This window comes from Ostrinia furnacalis, unplaced genomic scaffold (assembly GCF_004193835.3).
Source record: "Ostrinia furnacalis isolate ACB-3 unplaced genomic scaffold, ASM419383v2 OfSCF2047, whole genome shotgun sequence".
In the NCBI taxonomy this organism is placed as follows: Eukaryota; Metazoa; Arthropoda; class Insecta; order Lepidoptera; family Crambidae; genus Ostrinia; species Ostrinia furnacalis.
Genome location: NW_021132286.1, coordinates 855041 through 871078, shown reverse-complemented (window position 1 = coordinate 871078; position 16038 = coordinate 855041). Strand labels below are relative to the sequence as shown.

At 34.4% G+C, this 16038-nt stretch overlaps 1 protein-coding gene across 3 annotated transcripts in view; it reads left to right on the top strand.

Moving 5' to 3' along the window:
* Window positions 1-15685, top strand: part of LOC114354367 (elongation of very long chain fatty acids protein AAEL008004-like) — a 61523-nt gene extending 45838 nt beyond the window's left edge. For 2 of the 3 annotated variants that reach the window (XM_028306719.1, XM_028306721.1), the window contains exons 3-7: window positions 7483-7673; window positions 11359-11439; window positions 11895-12057; window positions 13417-13553; window positions 13980-15685. In XM_028306719.1, the coding sequence (XP_028162520.1) occupies window positions 7483-7673; window positions 11359-11439; window positions 11895-12057; window positions 13417-13553; window positions 13980-14195 (788 nt within the window). In that variant the 3' untranslated portion in view covers window positions 14196-15685. Of the gene's footprint in view, window positions 1-563; window positions 659-1746; window positions 1813-7482; window positions 7674-11358; window positions 11440-11894; window positions 12058-13416; window positions 13554-13979 lie in introns of those variants that run through there. The other variant, XM_028306720.1, reaches the window with a different exon arrangement.
* The last annotated feature ends 353 nt before the right edge of the window (window positions 15686-16038 follow it).

Sequence of the window (16038 nt, the reverse complement as noted above, 5' to 3'; positions counted from 1 at the left end):
CTTATCAAAAATGCCGCGGAGTCAGTTATTATTATTTAATATCTGTTGAAGTCATTGATTGGTGCCTATGAAAATATTTTCATTGATTCATTTTATTATATTACTTGTAGTTGGTAGAATTAACTGCCATAATAAAATTAATGCGAGGGAATTATAGGCCAGATCCCCCACTTACCTAAAGAGAGGGTCGTGCAGTCATGCATCGGAACCAAAACGGTCTCTAGTCCCGCATTGAACACTAAATGAATGACCTAAAAACTTTGNCATAGTGCGCGTGGACGCACAGGATGACACACGAACCAATCACAGAGCTCTATTCAACGCTATGGGTCAATTTGCTGCTTCACTTAAGCAAGCATCGTTTGTGAACACGGGCGTAAGATGCCACTGTGTTATTGATGTGCTCTCTACAAACAATGACGTCCATTCAAAGTCATGTCGTTACGTCACATGTACTTGACATTCAGCGAGGTCCGCCCTGGTCCATTACTGACATTACTGACTAATTGTTTTTCGCAACGACACTAATTTTACCTGAAGCTTGCGCGTTATCGAGGGTCAGTTACCGATTGTGCTTGTGGCGGACCGTCAGTATTGACATTTACCAGTGGATATTTATTTATTAAAAAAAAATAAGTTGGAGTTCACAATAGATTAGGTGCGTGTATTTTTTTATTTTACATTTGTGTGCGAAGAAATTGCAACATTGAAGTCTAATTCGTTGTTGATTTCAATGTGTATATTTACGGAGCTGGAACGTTTAAAAGTTAAAAGCTGAGTTGCACCATGTAACTTAGATCGTAACTATAACCTAACCGGTGTTTTTGTATGGAGTTTGACAGATATTTGACGTTTGTCTCAGTTAAAGTAAGATAGTGCAACCCAGCCTAAGTATTAATGACTAACTTACATCTTTGATAGGCAATTAATGGGTAAAAATATGGTTCATTTTGTAAAAAAAAAAAGTTCTAGCTGTGGACTCGAATGAACTACTGGTAAATACAGCTAGCTAAAACGCATCACATTGGATTTTATTGCAAAATAACAATACGTCGTCAGTACAATGACTCAACTCCACAAGTCCGCCTTGGTGCTAAATTTTCGTCACTTGCCCTATATAATTCTTGAAAAATGTTAATGACATGCCTATCATTACAAATTGAGTTTTGACACAAGAATGTGGAGTCTCACACGAAAGTTCATTCAATTGGGACATTCTCTTCAACTTAAGGATAACCAGTGCTTTTATTTACTTTTCTTGAACTTTATGCAAGATTGACACCGTCCTGTGAACTTTTTATGTAAACATTGACGTAATAAAATATCTGAAACATTGTTTGACATCAAATTTTAAATGATTGCGGACTTAAATTTGTTTTTTATGTCCAAAACTGAAAGAGACAATCTGTTTGACATATTACATGCAATTACATGCTCATAATTTTGTTAACCTTTGTTACTTCACCAAAAAAGTTAGGCTGAGTTGCACCACCTAACTTTAACCGTGACTATGACGATAACCGGTGTATTTTGTATGGAGTTTGACAGATTTTTGACGTTTGTTAAAGTCAAAGTAAGATGGTGCAACTTAGACTTAGATTTGATTACTCACGAGCTGTAAAATGTAGCTAATCTATTTTAGAGCCTGCTCAGAAGAGTATCTTTTGTATAATAAACTATATCTTTTGTATAACTTTGAAAACATTAATTAAAATAATTATAATTACTACTAATTTCTCTTTTCAGGTGTCAATTCAACACTCGAGATGTCGTTCGTGGACTCATACAAAAATTTCATGCAAAGAAATAGCGGTAAGTTCTTAAAACTAAAGATAAAGTAAAGATTGAAGATTTCCTAACATTAATGATCCAGTGTGAGAACACAAGACAATACTGATTTGGTTGTGCCATGGAATAATAATGTACCAAAATTTTGACTTACACCTAATCGAAGAATTATTGATTAGAATTCTAGATCTCAAAGCTTGAACACAAAAATACGCTAAATTTAAAGCAAGGTTTTATTTCAATAAATCAATCCTACTCCATATTATCACGTCTTGAAATTATCAATCTTTACATAATAATAATCTATTACTGAAATATTATCATGGACAAAGATAACGATTTATCAGAAATGCAATAAAATGTCAGATAAATTTATCATCAATTAATGAAATACACTACACAATACTGATATTTAATTCAAAGTTTATTGACTCAACCACAAAATATTTTGTGACTTCGTAGCGTGAACAGGGCTGTCAAATGTACAATGTTCTTATGACGTCATCTCAAAATAAGTCAAAATAATCCATGATTATTGGTTTAGCATCTTATTATTTTTTAAACTTTAAGGTTTAAATAACACTGATTTAAAAATATTGACTACGTATTTTGACTCCTGTTAGTTACTAGATAAATTGCGACAAATCTTACTGTACCGCCTCATCAAGGCTTAAATCAATGAATTAATCCAAATGAAAATGTATTTATAAAATAAATTAGTGTAAGATAGTGGATCGGTCGTTATGGAGATCTTTGGGGGAGGCCTTTGTCCAGCAGTGGCTGAAACGAACGAAATTACAAATCGATGGGTGCCGGGAATAAAGCCGCAATCGACAAAACACAATTTTACAGGAGAAGAGATTTAGTGTCAATTTTGAATAATTCTAAACTACGAGGCGTATCAAAACGGTTTGTATATCAAACGATGCGTTATTTTTTCTGGAGTAACATTTAATGTGCATAAGGTTATAGTGCTTAGAATACTCGTATACTTTAAAAAAGATAGAAANAAAACTTTGCTCGATAAAAGTTTTTAGGTTTATCGATATTGCATGATTAGCCCATACATTTGTCATCTAAAATCGTCGACAAGATTTTTCTATGGTAGCATCTTAGCCCTGCAGATGATAAAGAATGAAATAAAAATAATAATTGACGATCGACTCTCCCAGTGATTTGCGTTCCAGACTTCAAAACTTGATGATGAAGATTTTATATCCGGAGTCATGTACGGTTCAGTACATACATCATAATTTACTGCGTCTTCTACTACTTTTTGTGCGTGTTTAGAATTACAAAAAGAGCACTGTGGTGGGTCGATAGAGCTGTGATTATTTTTATCGATAAATAAGACGTTAATTTAAAATAAAACATGATTACATGTAAGCGGTTCGCGATGAAATCATACTCAAATGTGACTTGCAACCTAATCAAATGAACTAAAGTATGGTATTATGTTGTATGTAAATATATTTTTTTTATTCAGAAGTCTAATTTTTTTATGTGTTATGGGAACTATCTAGTAGTCGGCCTTATTTAGTAATGTAGCTCTATTTGATTGGTAATGTATAAGCTTCGAGTGTAACATCTGATTCATATGATAAGTATAATTTATTTAATAAGAAATATTTCATAATCATAATAATAAAAGGAATGACTAATTTAATATTAATTTGTACATTATCTTGCATAATTATTGTAGTTATTTGCTGCATAGTCTCAGTTTGAATCGTATCCTTGACAGCGACAAGTAGTCATATTGGCATTGTGAGTATTTACAATAAAAACTACATTAAGTATCTAATGGACATCTCTCGTTATGTTTTTATCAAATATTTATTTAAGCCACCATTTATTTAACTAAGTTGTTCGTGCTACTTATTATTGCTTACTAATTAGAAGGCAGGTTTTAATAACAGTGTGTCAATTGACGACTTATTGAAATTGAAATTGAAAAAATTTATTGCCAGACAGGGGTCCATAATCGTGTTAGTAACAATTTTTACTTAGCCTATGTTAGTAAGATACAAATAATGAATATGAAGCCGCTTACATAGCACTGGAGACGTGCAAGCTAAGCCAGCGCCCCAGCAGCGGCGACTTATGAACAGTGATCGAAAATATACTTTAAGTAAGTAAATATACCTACATTCGATTATCCGATCACTGCTTATGACACAAACGTCTGTCTTTTGCGGACAACGAACCCCCATCTCTTTTGTGTCTCGAAAGTTAACCACTTACATTCGTTTTCGTACTCGTTTTGTTGCTCTGTCTAGGTGTACTAGTAGACCTTAGATTACATCTTCAGATTTTAGTGAGTAGGCCCTGCCTTTTGGCAGGGAGAGCTTACATAAGTTATGTAAGCCCTCCTTGCCTGGGTTATGTAACATAACCCACTGGTTCCCCTGGGGCAGTGGGTGCAGTTTCATGAATTTCCTGACAAAATTAAGAATAAAAAGGATTCGCGCCGCGTCATGTTTTTATCGCTCCGTTTCCTATAATGTAACGATGCATGTGAAATCATAAAATGTTATTGGTAAATCTTTGACAATTAATTAATTTTTATCGATTTTACGCGATAAGCCCATACATTAGTCGTCTGAAGTGATCCATAAGAATATATCCTAGCCGGGCAGGTTTTTAATCGTTATCAATGCAAAATAAACAAACACGCAAAGCAAACGTATAGCATGAGCAAGCCGTGCGCGCGCACATAAAGATGGTTATTATTGTAATAAGCTAAACTTCCGCATTTTTCATTGTTATCGAATACTTGATACGTAATAACTAAGTTTGATGGATGTTAACATTCCATTATTGTCTCCAGGTATATTTTTGCAAAACACAAAAATGTATCTGGATGGTAAAACGCGAAAAAAAATATATCGACGTTGCCCATTTATGAAAAATCTGCAATTTTAGTTAAAAGCTCGTTTGTTGTCTTCAACCAAATGACGTCCACTGCTAGACAAAGACCTTCCCCAAGATAAAAACTAGTCTCATTTATTTAGTCTATTTTATAAAAATTACAAACGTGTAATTAATTATTGATAGCATTAATTCAAACGGTAATTCGTTAATCTGAGTTTTTCATTATCTAAGTGTTTGCATATTTGAGTCACCTAACAGCAATAAGATGCCTACATACTTACTCGTAACGTTAATTGATGTCTTCCACTCTATGACCTAGGCCTTTTCAAGGCAACCATGAATGGACACTTAAACTCATCTGCATTTACTAAGTGCTATTATTGCGGTCACTGCCTTTTTACCCGACTGCGCCAGAAGGAGGGTTATGTTTTTCGAGTGTATGTATGTATATTTCTTTGGCACGGCCTACAGCCTAAACGGCTTGACCGATTTTAGCGTGGAAGGTGTCGTTAGATTCGCCTTAATCGTGAAAGTAACACTGGCTATATTAAAATTGGAAAAAAAAACAAAATGGCGGATGTGTCTTAAAAAAAATTAAACTAATAAATAACTAAAAGATTAAAATAAAATTATTATTGAATAAACAAAAAACCCAACTGCGTAAAAATTAACTAAAAAGATAAAAACAAGCCTTAGTGTTCACAAATGCAGTCGAAGGCATCATATAGGCAGACATATCACCAACAAAAAAATTTGTCATTGATGCCTCCTAAGGCTTGTTTTTATCTTTTTAGTTAATTTTTTTTAAAGTATTATTTCATCCAAAAATGCAACTTAAATGTACATATTTTAAGATCATAATCACCTGTTAATAATGCAATTGTAACAGGTGCTTAGTTTACACGTTCCATTGTTGTACTGCATAATTTATTGCACAACCAACGAGGCATTAATTGATTGAATGCAATACATTGTGTGGCTAATTAATACGCTTTGAGTCGAATGGACATATTAATGAGTGGTGCAGATACAGGGTGACTTGATATTATATTTTAAAAAACTAGCTTTTATCCGCGGCTTCGCCCGCGTTTATTTCGGTTTGTCAGAATTGCTAAAATCAAGTGGCAGTGGGCGGGGCACATAGCTCGTAGAGACGATGGCCGTTGGGGCAGGAAAGTTCTCGAGTGGCGACCACGGGCTGGAAGACGTAGCGCGGGCAGGCCTCCTACTAGGTGGACCGACGATCTGGTAAAGATCGCGGGAAGAGCCTGGATGCGGGCAGCGCAGGACCGTTCATTGTGGAAAACCTTGGGGGAGGCCTTTGTCCAGCAGTGGACGTCATTTGGCTGAAACGAACGAACGAACGAATTTCGGTCTGTCACAAAATGACGTTATCCATCCATATTACGTCATAGCTTAATATGTTCATCAGGGATAATATAGAATTCTAATTGTGAAACAATTTTTCAAAGCGATCCAGTAGTTTCGGAGCCTATTCTATAAAAAGAAACAATCAAATATTTCCTCTTTATTTAGTTTAGAAAGGTTGCTTTTTACGAAAAGATATAAAATTATGTTGAATTTCAGGCTTATTTCCAAAACCAGAACATTTTTAAATCCGTAATACAAAACAACGATTTATTTCCAGTCATAGGTTTGGTCCAGTGATAGAATTCCTGTATAAATTCAGTGAATCAGCATTAATTGAAATTGAAACTTCTTGAATCTGTCTTGATTGAAACCTGCCTGAACTGAACTTAAAAATTCGTGAACCTGAAACTTAGAGATTTTAGATTGTACCTTATTGTTTGGACTGCAATATTTAAACCAATTCCAGGCTTTCATTTTATTGTAAAGTAATTGTAATTTGTTAACTATGAGTAATTTTGTCATTTTTAGTTATAAGGCTTTACTGAAGTTAAAAATTTAACAACAATAAGTAATTTTCTAAGAATACACACCCTATCCAATTTGCCTAGTCATCACCTTCAGACAAACATCTGTAATTACTCGTACTTTAACTCGAATCTGAGTGTCTATTTCCTCGCTCTACAATGTTTCCTGATTGTCTATGATTTCATAACTGCCGTAATGGACACCATACAAAACACTATGGTTGAGGTAAAACATTATAATTACGACCATTGATACTTCTCCGAAATTGTTTGTTCTCACGATTTTTTGTGTTATTTTTTTCATATTGCACAGGTATTTATGGATATTAACTAGAAAAANTTCAAAATCAAACAACATGATATATTGGCAAATAAATCTCAAAAGGTCATGGTTTTCTTTTACAAAATGCTTGAAATAAATCTTAAAACTGAATTCGTAGACTAGGCGTGATATTATTATTCTGTGGTAAAAGGCCAATCTGCCATTTTATCATTTCGCAATTGTATAAACAGATTATCGATAAAAGTTCAGGTAAAACAGTCTTTACAGACTGTTGTACAGGATTTGTATTAATAGCATCTGCTACCATGAGATTCTCTTTCAAATTCTTTCAGATTCAAAGAGACAGAACTTGTGTGCCTTTGGGTTTCACTGCGGTGACCAAGCTGTGATTTTCATTATCTTTCGGTCACCTTGCCGAAATCCATTCGAAAATGAAAAATTAATTACCACGTAGGCCCTTTTCAGTGCACCGTAAAATATGCCAAATAAACCTTAAATCCTAAATAGTGCTGAGAAAGTCAGTCACCTTTGTCAGTTTCCAAGTTTCTATTTGGTTACCATTTTTGTTGGTCAATGTGAATGTGGGCTGTTGCTGCAGGAGTCTTAAAGCTGTAACTATAATGATCATTCTCATCATTCCAGATCCCAGGACAGAATCATGGCTGCTAGTGTCAGGCCTGGGCCCGCTGCTGACGATCCTGGCTTCGTACCTGTATTTCTGTACTTCAGTCGGCCCTCGCTACATGAGGGACCGCAAACCTTACAACTTGAAGAACATCATGATAGTGTACAACATCTCGCAAATACTGCTGAGCATCTTCTTGGTTTATGAGGTGTGTATTGCATTGTATACTAGCTTTATCCCGCGACTTCGCCCGTATGAAGGTCACAGAAAAACGCCCGTATTCACAAAATTACTATGAGGTCTCACAGTGCGCGTGCACGCACAGGGTGACACATGAACCAATCACAGAGCTCTATTCTGCTTCACTTATGCAAGCGTCGTTTGTGAATACGGGAGTTAATGGCGCTTAAATAGGTTCTATGATTTAAGTGTGAATAGATAACGCACAAATGTTAATGTGGATTTAATCATTTTGGCCATAATGAGCAAGTTTTTATGATATTTGCACATAAGTCTGAAACGATTCAAAAATAATAAAAAACCTTATAGGTAGTCAATATAGATAATAAAAATTGAGAATCTTGCAAAAAAGCCGAATAGAATTGACGCTGAACTATCATGTCTCTAATAATTTTAGTAACCAACTTTGATTGCAAATTATTGAAGTCAATATTATCACCATTTATTTTTGAGAAAATTGCCTTATTGTCGACAAAGTATAGAGTTTGAAAACAGATTCAGGCCTAATATTAATTTCTCGCACATGCCACATAAAGATGAGAATACACTTTTACATTTATAACCTTAGCTTGGAAGGTTAACCATGTCTTTGGAACCAAGGTTAAAATATCCCAGCACTAGAAAAGAACCATGTTCTAGTGTTAATTACCTTAGTCTTATTCATTAATACTAGGACATTGTCGTCAGAACCATAATGAGGCCTATCGTTTTAGCGCTCACCAGTTAGCGCCACTGTAGAGTAAGGTCCTGTCACTTGCTAGTAGCGAAGACAGTGGCACCAATTGGTTAGCGCTAAAGTGGTAGGAGGACTATCGCATTTGCACTCATCAAGATGGCGCCACTGTAGAGTAAGGTCCTGTCAATCGCCAGGGGTGCCAACTGTTAAGTATAAAAACGATAGCCCTCATTACGCTTGTGACCAGTTGACAACTCTGAAATACAAATTGAATTGAGTTTACGCTATTATGAAAGGCACATTGGGGGTTTGCTTTCCCTTCTATTTACTTCCCGTAGAGTAAAAGAGATGACTATTGCTTTTGAAATCTAAACTAATAATTTATATCAGATAGTTCTTCATCATCTACCTAATCAGGAACTAATTCACATACATTGTAAGTCCCAATAATACAAAATTAATCACATCTAAATCGAATACGTGAGCAGAACCAAGACCAAGATCATTCTTTGAGGAAACACCATCGTTATTACCACCTCACGCAGAAAGTGAACCGTAATAGTTAGATAATAAGATGGTGCTGATCACATTGCCCTTGGATGAATGTGTCAAGATCGTTCATGTCTATACAGTAATGCCGAGGTCAGGTATGGAACATCGATTGGCAATTGAAATAATGAATGAAATTAAGCAATAATCGGTCTATGATAATACAGAAACCATGAGAGATGATTTGGCTTTTTAACGGCTCGTTACGGTAATAATACAAATATGCCTAAAATCCCATGTCTTCACAAGTAATTTTTAGGGTTTTCTATGTGAAAAACATTTATGAATAAATAATCTTTTAGTATAATTTTGTCTGCCTCTGAAAGAATTTGTAGGGTTATGTTTCCGTCAGGATTTCAATATTACCTACAATTTAACTTAAGTTAACATTCAACGCAAAATAATATTTGGTTGAAAAGATAAAGAACAATATTTACTTAAAAGGGTTTGGGACCGTTAAATTGCCATATTAAGGGTGGGTTGTACCACGTAATTTTGATGGTAACTATGACTATAACCGGTGATTTTTGTATGGAGTTTGACAGATTTTTGACGTTTGTCACAGTTAAAGTAAGATGGTGCAACCCAGCCTAAGCCTTTTATTCCAAATCCTTGTGGCTAAAGTGATTCGGAGCAGAAACCCAATTGTTGTATAATTTCGTCATAACAATCCAAAAGAGACAAAGTATATTGTTTCACAGAGATACTTCCTACATATGTTACTAGCGGCCGCCCGCGACTTCGTACGCGTGAATCCTGTTTTTCCCGCTAATTCCCGTTCCCGTGGGAATTTCGGGAATTCCTTTCTTAGTGCACCTCTACGGTACCTAAGCTACGTCCCTTCCAAATTTCAAGTGCCTACGTTTAGCCGTTTAGGCTGTGCGTTGATCTGTCAGTCAGTCAGTTTCTCCTTTTATATATTTAGATTCGGAAGTTGTAATAAAAACCAAATATATTGATGTTTTATATCCTTTGATTCAGTTTGAGATACCTTGAAGCCAACTTTATTGTGTTAAAATTTATATCCGGGTCAAAGTACGCATGTCTTCATATCATGAAGTTTTTTGTATAAATTGAAAGTACCAATATTGAACGCAAATGTTTGCTTGAGTGTGAACGTCATATGCGTGAATCTGTGTAAATTCAACAGCATGTATCAATCTAAACAACACCTTATATANACCTTATATGACTTTGTTAGGGGCTATTTTGTAACTAAACGTCTGATGTACTCTCTACGGTACTTATAAAACTAATTGGTGACTCTGACTTTGACCAAAATTTTCTTTTGATTGATTTATTCGTCTAATTTCTTGGAGTGCTAATAAAAGTTGAAAAAAAAAATACTCGGCAGCCGGTGCCAAAAAAGTACTTTCAGTCATAGGCCTTTTCTGTGCCTTTTTGGTTATCAAAGCCAAAGTTGGTTGAGAAACGTGATTTTCTCCAAACGCGAAAATATTTTTGAAGACTGCGCATTATTGTATAAACTGAAAAGAATTAAATTAACCTTGTGTCCTCCTACTACATTTTGTTGTGGTTTTATTAGCAAACACATTAAGTTATAGTAAATATCATATTGGAGGAATATCAACTAAATTTTTGGCTTTGTTTGATTGAAAAGAAAAAATCCTTATACGCCTTAACTTACGCCCTTTGCAAAAAAAGGTTTTGTTGAACAAATAAAAACAGGTTATTATGTGTTTAACAATGCTGAACATACAAACGGGCGGTAATAGACGTTGTTAGCTGTTTTTTTATTTGATTTGCTCGTTAAATGTATTACGAGTATAGACGTACTGACTGACATCATATCTCGTTTAACTAGAAAATAATTAATGTCAACAATACATCCATGACCTACGATAAGATGCATGGGTTTGATTGTGTATGATGATGAAAAATAAAACAAAAATAGGTACCACCACTGCTATCACCAAAATAATTAGTTAGTTTAAATATTCGTACGACTCTACATTATTGCTACATAATAGTAATAATAATACGCATTTTAAAAAATGGTTTTATTTAACATCTACCCTTATTATCAGGTTCAATAGTTGTCAAATACCTACTTTTCACCAAATTTTTGAAAATGAGACTGGTCTTATAGATTGACCGACAATATTATACGTATCGAGTTCGAAGAACTGCTTCTAAATCAATATTATATGGACTAACTGTTACATCTCATTATTTTTTTAACTGGAAGTGGTGATTCTTCTAGACGCTCTTGGCAAATGTTTATCTCAAAGCGCTGCTAATGCTAGGTTCTGAGACAAGGATGTAACATGCAAAAGTCACACATTTTTTTAATTCTAGCATATTTTATAATGAAACCAGTACCTAATAACTGGCAAATCAATTACATTATTTAGAATTACATCTTCTTGGAGCATTTATGTTATTTTTTACCTATTTTCTTTTACAGGGTTTGGTCTCCGGCTGGTGGAACGACTACAACTTCTCTTGCCAACCAGTGGACTACTCAGACAATCCAAAGGCCTACAGAGTAAGTAAAAAAAAGTAAAAAAGTATTTACCTATTAGGTACTAAAAGATGTCACATTGTACAATTTATTCTGGCGGTATCTGCACTATGCAGGAAAGCTTGTATCGCAGCGGCCAATACGAACAATTACCTTAAAAATAATGACATCGGTCTCTATTTAATTTTAATATCTATTCCAAACAATCAATTCGGCTAGCTCATTGATCTTATAACGTATTTGTGATAAAAAATAGACCTAGATTTACGACGATTTTAGTTTGTCTAACATCTTTCATCTGCTATTGTTTTACTATTTTCACCTCTTACTTATTGCCCTGTTAACATACTTCAGTATACAAAAGAACAAATTTAAGAATACGGAGTATTTTTCCCTGTTATGTAAACAACAAACAGTAAGAATCCTATAATACTCGTATTTATTTACTTTACTTAAATANTAAATAAATTTTTCCTCAGATGGCGGCAGCTGTATGGTGGTACTACATGGCGAAAATCATTGAGCTGCTCGACACTGTATTCTTCGTGCTTAGGAAGAAGAACAGGCAGATTTCCTTCCTTCACCTGTACCACCACTTCATGATGCCCATCTGTGCCTGGATCGGAGTCAAGTTCTTGCCTGGTAAGACTACATACTAATTTTACAAAATCGTAGAAAATCTGTATCAGCATCGGACTGCTGATTCGAGATTCTTAGGATGCGGTTGGCAGCCGGTTATTTGTGACGAACTCACAAATTTATCTCACATACATTAGCTATTTTTGAAAATTAATTTGTGGAAATCCTTGGGGGAGGCCTTTCTCCAGCAGTGGACGTCTTTCGGCTGAAACGAACGAACGGACATAACAGTTCAACTTTCCCCCGGGACAAACTTGACCTTCACTGCTTGGGTTTTTGTTGGCGGTCGTTTGAGGAGTTACAGCGGTGGGAACGAGAGCTGAGAATAGATTGTGATAGAATGAGGAGACAAAGTATTTTCCAAAATATTTTGAGGATTTTCTTTACCAATGCAAATGGAAATGCTAACCAACACGACAACAAAGAAATGCTACTAGTATATTAATTTCAAATACCATAAATCCAATGCAAGCATAGATAATGATCTAAATTATCCTCAACAAAGTACTGCAATTTATCGCACCTAAACACATACTTATTGCCACCCGGTTAACTGTCAGTTGTGGATGATTTACCCAGTTATAAAACTTGTTTACTGCTAACTATTATAATGTGTATTTTTATTGCTACAATGAAGGTAATAATTTGTTAAATTACGTATTCTATTAGCTACAACAGATGCAACAATTAACGAGTAAAATTGATTTGAAAAAAGCACTTAATGCATAACTTGGTATACCTAGAATTGGTAGGATGAAAAACTTCAATTACATTTTACTAATTAATACCTATTAAAAATATTGCGAATCTTAGATATGAAGATGGCATGAACAAAAATAATGGTCATGATTAAAGCGCAAATAAAGAAACCGATACTATGTTTGCTGACACAAATCGTGTTTCTATTATCATGAAACTAATTTCCACATAAAAGGCATTGAAGTAATATTACTACGTAGTACATTATAACTCAATGATAAAAGGTTTATTTACATACTCGTACACTGGCAAAATTCCCACTTTTTTAGTACAAACACTTTACATCCACTAATAGCTATAATGATGTAAAGGAAATGTTAATCAGAACTTAAACAAAGTTAGGGAAATCTTTATGGTTGAGATCATCACAACAGTAAAGTTATAAATTCATAATCACATAAATGTAAATATTACAATAGAATTAATAGTAGAGCGGATCTGAAGCATTGAATATTATTTTAGGGATAAACTGATTGATTCAACTTAACTAAACTGGGAAAGTAATAATCAGGAAACCTCACACTACTTATGATCCATCTGAGAATAGAACCTCCTCTTCATAGTGGATCATAAAAGTAATCCATCTATACTTCTTTGTTTCAGGTGGTCACGGCACTCTTCTCGGTGTGATCAACTCCTTCATCCACATCATCATGTACACCTACTACCTGATCTCTGGTCTTGGACCCCAGTACCAGAAATTCCTTTGGTGGAAGAGGCACCTTACTACGATGCAGTTGGTAAGCAACCTCTTTTAAACTTAATTGCTTAAAAACGTACTTAGGACTCTTCGAGAAGAACTCCTAATACTCCCTAATCAATCCTTTAACAGTATAATATATACGTCTAAAATACTTACGTAGATGATTTTTTTGTGAGTGGTAAAATTGGATAAAATGTTATGACCTTGTGTCGGCNGTGTCGGCAAAAAAAAATAATTTAGTTTCGTTTATTGTACCTATGTTATAAACTCAGGAGTCTAAGTATCTATGTATGTATTTTGTTTGTTATTTAACTGTTGTTGTTTTAGTCTATAAGGTTTGGTGAACTTCACCCGGAATCCTCAACCATAGAGGAACTACTTATCGTCCCTCCAACTGCCGAAATTCAACAATGGTGATTTTTAACTTTGAAGAAATCCTCAAGTGATTGTTCTTGTTTTTCAGATCCAATTCTGCATAATCTTCTACCACAACTTCACCGTGATGTTCTGTGATTGCAACTACCCGAAGTTCATCAACTTCCTCCTCTCTTTGAACGCTGGTCTCTTCTTGTACATGTTCGGTAACTTCTACTACAGAAACTACGTCAAGAACAATACTACTACCAACACTGAAAAACCAAAGGAAGTCACAGCGAATGGCAAGACGAAAGAGTGTTAGCGAATATTATAAATTAGTAAGATGTAATTTAAGCATAGCTCAGGGAGATCAGCCGTAAGCTCTGTTGTAAATAACGCTTGTGAGACAGGATTAAGTGGTTAGGTTACCAAATGTACAATTTCTTTAGAAGCATTTTTTGGTAGAATTTGAACGACCTTATTAGTACCATTATGTATAAGCAAATGATGTCTGTAAGTATATAAATGATGGATCAAGTTGGTCATTGCGATTTTTAAATAGTAAAATCTGCTTACATTATTGATACTGATAAGGTCGGAGAACTGTGCTGCCGTGCTAGCAAATTAGCAGTAACTCCATTTTTTTGCTAAAACTATGATGAGCTCTATTTCAGATGAGCTGACAGGAGTTTTTTAAAGCAATATATTGGAGTTCCTGACGATATTGCTAGCACGGCAGTGTAGTGTGGTGGCTCTTCTCTTTGCGCTGTGATCTAGTTAGTTCATTTACTTGTAAGATATTGTGATAGTTCTTGTTATAAGCCTTGGTTATGACGTGTACATTTTGTTTAATATAGACGCTTCCTTGGTGATCTGTTCATTAATTATAAATGCGTGCGAATAGGTATAAGTATAATAATAATTATAAATTCTTCTTTGTCGAGAAGAATGGTAATTATAAACTGTTGGATTGTAAATTGAAATGGAATTACAATATAATTATGACAATTGCTGGGTTGTTAATTGGAATGGAATTATTATTATGAACGAGTATATCAAGTTGTAAAATGCCCTTTCTATTAATGGATTTCACAATTATTTTTGAGTTCTTTGAATTGTACATTTTCATCGACTAAAATGTTTTAAAGTTTTTTCGTGATTTTATAAAAATAATCATGTGCCATTTGTGTATTCTTTTAAGAAATTAATCGCAATTTATAATATTTTAGAATGAAATATGGTCAGTATATTTATTTTAAGGATCTCTGTCTGTTTTATTTGTTTGATACAGGTTTGAATTTATGATACGATGATGGTGCAGTACAGAATTTACACAATGACGAGTGTCAAGTTTATTCATTTAGAGAAGATTCAGGTTTAGTTGGAAAATTTTTGTGGTGTTTTTAACTGTGCAATATAAGAAAATCTTTCATGTTATAGTAATTTTGGTTTTTGCGTTTCCACCTGCGTTAATAAATTTAACAGTATGTAGGTACTATTTTTATGAAATTATTTCAACTAAACATCTAAAATCTTATTTACCTACAAGAAAACAGCATTGATACATTTTATTAGTAATCCATTTTATGCGTACCTAGCAGATATTTATGAAAGATTACCTTGATTAAAAATAATGTTCACTGTCCATCTACATATTGTAAGTAAATGCAATATTAAATGCAGCTATCAATAATTGAATATGTAAATAATAATGTGAGAAATGGACAATAAAACAAACATATCCTACTACCCACACAAACTAAATAAGACTTGTTATACATTAAGAAAATGAAATATAAGGGTATTTCTATATTTAACGTGTTTTATTGATTCGCACTTTTTTATCCACTACGAGGAAGCTCTTGGCCTGCATCTCACCTGATGAAAAGTGATGATCAGGCCGCAGGTGGAAGCGAGCTTTACCCGGAATCCTCAACTACAGAAGAACTGGCTATCTTACTCGAAACACAAATATGCCGTAAACAATGTTGCGATATTAATGCCATACCTACTATTAGATACGGACAAAGCTTAGAATAATCCCATTTCTTGGATTAAACAGTAGGTTCTATCTTATGTCAGATATTAGTTTGCTGATCGACTGGACCGATATAGCTCGCAGAATTGCTAAAATCAATTGGCAGTGGGCGGGGCACATAGCTCGT